The 5,295-nt window shown below is 43.8% G+C and overlaps 1 protein-coding gene across 1 annotated transcript in view; it reads right to left on the bottom strand.

Moving 5' to 3' along the window:
• rev3l (REV3 like, DNA directed polymerase zeta catalytic subunit) overlaps positions 1-5,006 on the bottom strand; it is a 230,759-nt gene extending 225,753 nt beyond the window's left edge. Inside the window, exon 1 of the mRNA XM_070885791.1 lies at positions 4,816-5,006. Coding sequence (XP_070741892.1) covers positions 4,816-4,954 — 139 coding nt within the window. The 5' untranslated portion in view covers positions 4,955-5,006. The remainder of the gene's footprint in view (positions 1-4,815) is intronic.
• Between the last annotated feature and the right edge of the window lie 289 nt (positions 5,007-5,295).

Genomic DNA, 5,295 nt, shown 5'->3' with positions numbered 1-5,295 from the left:
CCTCTAAACCTGCCCCACCCCCAATTATTTTAATTCTATGCCCCCTGGTTGTTGATGCCTCTGCTGAGGGAAACAGGTCCTTCCTATACACTATCTAGGTCCCTCATAGTTTTACACACCTTAATCAGGTCTCCCTCAGCCTCCTCTATTCCAAGAAAACAGACCCAGCATCTTCAATCTTTCCTTATATCCAAAATTCTCCAGTGCAGGCAACATTCTTGTAAATCTCCTCTGCACCCTTTCCAGTGCAATCACATCTTTCCTGTAATGTGGTGACCAGAACAGCACACACTGCTCCAGCTGCGGCCTAACTAATGTTTTATACATTTCAAGCATAACTTCCTTGCTCTTATATTCCATGACTCGACTAATAAAGGCAAGTATTCCATATGACTTCTTAACCACCTTATCTACCCTGGCCTGCTACCTTCAGGGATCTGTGGACTTGTGTGCTAAGGTCCCTTTGTTCCTCTACACTTCTCATATCCTACCATTTAATGTGTATTTCCTTGCCTTGTTAGCCCACTGTTCAGCTCACCTGATCAGTTCATTGATATTTTCCTGCAGTATGCAGCTTTCTTCTTCTTCTTCATTATCAATCACAGAGAATCATACAGCACAGAAGACCACACTAAAAAGTATTCAATTTCTCAAAAATATTCCTGAAGGGTACAGCAACAGTGGTTATGTTACTGGTCTAGTAATCCAGTGGCCTGGACTAATGATCCGGAGGCATATGCTCATCTGGAATAAAAAGCTAGTACCTGTATCAGTAATGGTGACCATGAAACGACCGGATTGTTGTAAAAACCCATCGAGTTCGCAACTGTTCTTTAGGGAAGGAAATCTGCCATCCTTACCTGGTCCGGCCCGTGACTGCAGACCCACATCAATGTGGTTGCATCTTAACTGCCCTCCGAAATGGCCTAGCAAGTCACTCAGTTGTATCAAACCACCAAGAAAGACAATAGGCATGGACTGCAGTGCTTCAAGAACACGGCGCACCACCACCTTGTCAAGGGCAATTATGAATGGCCAATAAATGCTGGCCTTGTCAGCAACGTCCACATCCCTTGAATGAACAACAAAAATATGTTGAAACCTGTCACGACATACAATTGACCTGTTATTCCATGATTAAGTGGTGTATCTTTGAGCCGCAGACCAAGATGGTCCACAAATGTCTCATGGCCAAATGATTCCAGATATGTGTTCAGGCATGGCAACAACTGGCCTCAGTGTCCTATGCTGGGAAGGAAAAACAGTCAGACACAAATTCTGCTCCCATCCCCAGTGATCTTTACTGGAAGCATCTATAGGGGCAGGTGAGAATATGGTAGGTACTTAATACCAAGACACAAGAATTGGTATTTATATAGAAATTACAATACGGAAGCACGTAATTTGACACAACCAGTCCATAATGGTATTTATCCTTCACACGACGACTTTTATTTATATTGTGCCTTTAACATAATAAAATGTCCCAAGGTGCTTCACAAGAGCATTAGCAAACAAAATTTGACACCGAGCCACAAGGAGATATTGGGGCAGAACCTTGGTCAAAGAGATAGGTTTTAAAGAGCGTCTTAAAGGGAGCAAAGAGCGGTGGAGAGGTGGAGAGGTAGAGAGGCTTAGGGAGGGAGTTCCAGAGCTTAGGGCCTAGGCTGCTGAATAAGTAATAATCCTAATTCCATGTGCATGCTCATATCTTTTTATTCCGCTTTCCTTCAACCGCCTATCCAACTTATTCTTGCATGTTGACGAGGTCTCTGCTTCGTTATTAACATTACACAGCCTCACAACCACTTGCTCTCTGCGTCATCATCATAGGCGGTCCCTCGTATCGAGGATGATTTGCTTCCATGCCAAAAAAGGATGAGTTCACAGGTATTTCAATGAAGGACCTAATATTCCAGGTCCCAAACTACATGTTGGAGGGTGGAAGATGCCTGTGGTGGATTTAAAAAAAAACGAGTGACGGTCGTTGCACACCAGCCACCACACGGGCTTGACAGAGCTAGGTCTTGGTCCAGTGGCAAGGATTAACCAAGACGACTGGAGACCAGCTCTGCTGCACAGACCTAGTGCGCACACATATTGCAGTGTGGGCTGGTCCATGTTGTCCCTGGGCCCCAAACTCACGACTCACCTGCGCCCCGATCACGTCGCTCCACAATCACTCGCCGCTCCTGCGCCCCAACCTCACACGGCTGCCCCGACCTGCAAGGACCATCAGCAAGTCAGGACCTACAAAAGGAGCAGCGTGCGGCCCAGCATTCGGAGCAGTGGCCCCAACCTGCAAGGACCATCACCGGGTCGGGGCCTACGGGGAGCGACGGCTGTGAAGAGGGCGACTGGATTAGACGTCACCAAGGTCCAGGTTGCTGATTGGAGCATGGGCAGGTACAGCAGGAGCGGCGAGGTTGGGGCGCTTTCTGGGTAAGGTATGAGAGAATCACTGCTCAGGAAACCTCCTCAGTCACAGCATTTAGGAGAGAAGCAAGAAAGAAAATAGGGGGAGAGAGGGGGAATACATACACAGAAACCACATTCTCTGATAATAAGAGTGACAATGGAGTTCTACAATTAGGCAAAGGAAAGCCAATATGGAGAAAATACACCTTAATCCAGTCTAGCAGTTTAGCAACTCTTTATAAAAAAAAAAGAGCAAAATACTTTGAGATCTAAAATCTTGGTACACCGCTAATAATACCTGTAATGCAATACAAGCAACCTTCAAGCAGCAGATTCAAACAAGCCATTCAGGCACCCAAAATATATCAATACCTGAGTTTAATCAGTCAGTAGTTACTGAATGTTACATGGAGAGGCAAGATTACCTGTCTTGAAATACAGGAATGGAGTAAACACATTCACAAATCAATTCGAATTATGCCTTCCCAACAGAATAAGAACCAAGCAAAAATTCACAAAAAAAGTCTTGCTCCAGTTGCAGAAGGATACACAGATTGTGCTTAAATTGGATAAGGGAAGTATTTTTAGGAAGTGGGGAAAAAAAAAAATCAATCTATTTCTACAACTCATTCTGATCTCTTCAGCCACCCTTCAATTTGTAGATAGCACAACGCAATATTTATACTAGCTGCCAATTTTTAAAATACAGCTGCATGCATGGACACGCAACCACTGACAAAATCAAAATTTCAATAGTTTCAAAAATTCCACAACAGCTTCAGCAGCATGGAATTCAGGAAAAGTTGCAACTTTGAATGACCATGCCCAAGATATGCTTGCACGTTAATGTTGCAAGATTGCAGTAACTATAACCCGCAAGAGCAAGACTTTAAAATGTATGAAAAGCACAAGTTCTCTCAAAAGCCTACTCTCATTTAGACATTTTAAACTCAGGAAATAAATGTTGGGATTCAGCAATTTCATACTATATGCATTAGGAAATGTCCAAAAATACACAGAACAAAATATAATCTTGAACTGCACTTTACATACTCAAACTACAAACCAATTTGTGCCCTAAATATTGTCACTCAAAAATGGTGACATTCAGTAAAATTAAATTTCCTTTGGAGGGGAAGGATGCAAAAGATTGAATTTAATCAACTGAAAGTTATTTCACCATTAGCAGTTTCTAATTTTCTAACTTCCACTTAGCAAAATATAATATATGTTAATCTTGAATAACTAACTAGTCTCTCTCAATTCACTTCAATGAAACTAGCTTAAGATCAAGATATGTTGCTGTAAGCATATTTTCTTCAGTTCCAATGCACACCGTTAATGCAAGAAAACTCAGATCAGAGCAATGTGCTAATCTGCAGTATTCAGAAAGTTATTCCATCTTCAAATGCTTCTCTACTTAAAAAGAGATCTTCCTAAGAGAAGGAAACACTGCCCTGCATTAGGATCATCAGGGAAAAAAAAACTGCATCTAAACAAAATACAAGAACATGTTCGAACAATAAGCTTCCATTCGGGGAGAATTATCACTTCAATGTAATTGTAAATATACAACTGACATCTACAACAGCAGAGCAGATCTATATTTGATCAACTGCACTGGGACTTTGACCAGTAAAATGATATGCAAAATATTGCGCAGTAAACATGGTGACTAAAGTCAACACTTATTTCCATCCATTGAAATAGTTTTCATACACACACACACACTATGTAGTATTTAACAAAACCACACCTCAATTGGTCTCTTTTTGGTGCAATAAGAGAGAGCATGGCTACCCGCTAGCTGTTATTACCACTTGAACCTCACAGTTACTATGCGAAAAATACAGCTTGTTCTATTCCCTACACCGTTTTGTAACGTTTCAACTATACAGGGAACTGCATGATAATTAAAACAAGGTGACCTGAGGCGGAGGGAGGGGGGGGGGGGGGTTGGAAAGAGAAGATTTTTCTTTTTTAATAAAAGATCTGCACAATTCCCTCCTTCCCCCGCCGGATACAGCTCGTTTCGACGATTTCTCCCTCCTGAACCGTTAGTTTAAAAACAGGAATCAAATCATCAGAGCACGGCTCTGACAACATGAAATCCCCCACGACATCAGCAGAGCAGTGTACCACCAATACACCAGTGTACGCCACTGCGGGTGGCCACGCACATTTTAAATATATCTATAAATATAATTATATGTACACACACACACGCTATATATACACACACACACACACAACCCTTCTTGATTCATGACTGCCTGTGTTTTACAGCGAGGGCTTCACAAAATGGCAAGCGCTCAAGCCGAAAGACCACAGACACCCCTTTGCAACCTCAGCAGGGAGCTACTGCAGTGCAACATCTTCACAACAGTTCAGACCTACCTGCAGCAGTTGGCCCAAAGATGCGAACCACGGGCACCCGGGTCACCTCATTCCCTCGGAATTCGGAAAAGCAGACATCTAGACCCTTGAGCGGGCTGGACATGTAGTAATCGGCAGTGACAATCCTCACTGCAAACATACTGACCCGATCCAAAAATGTTGTGCGTGAAATAAAAAGGGGGCGGGGGGGGGGGGGGAAATGGAGAGTTGGGGTGGGCGAGAGGAAAAAACACCCAAATACGGTTAACCACCCACTCCACAAGAAAACAATGTAAATGCTAACTGTCTCGGTGGCGGGCTCGCCTTTGTCGGTCAGGCGGTGTTATTTGCAGAAAATGAGGAGGAGGAGGATGCGGGCCTGGGCAATGCCTGTATCCATGACACTCTCTCCCCGGCCACTCATCCTCCGGCCACTGCCTGCAGCCGCCTCTCCCGCACCCACATTGCGGCAAGTCACTGTGCGCCAATCACCGCCTCGCC

This window comes from Pristiophorus japonicus, chromosome 7 (assembly GCF_044704955.1).
Source record: "Pristiophorus japonicus isolate sPriJap1 chromosome 7, sPriJap1.hap1, whole genome shotgun sequence".
Taxonomy (NCBI): domain Eukaryota; kingdom Metazoa; phylum Chordata; class Chondrichthyes; family Pristiophoridae; genus Pristiophorus; species Pristiophorus japonicus.
The sequence above is the reverse complement of the archived record's forward strand: the minus strand, read 5'-3'. Positions and strand labels throughout refer to the sequence as shown.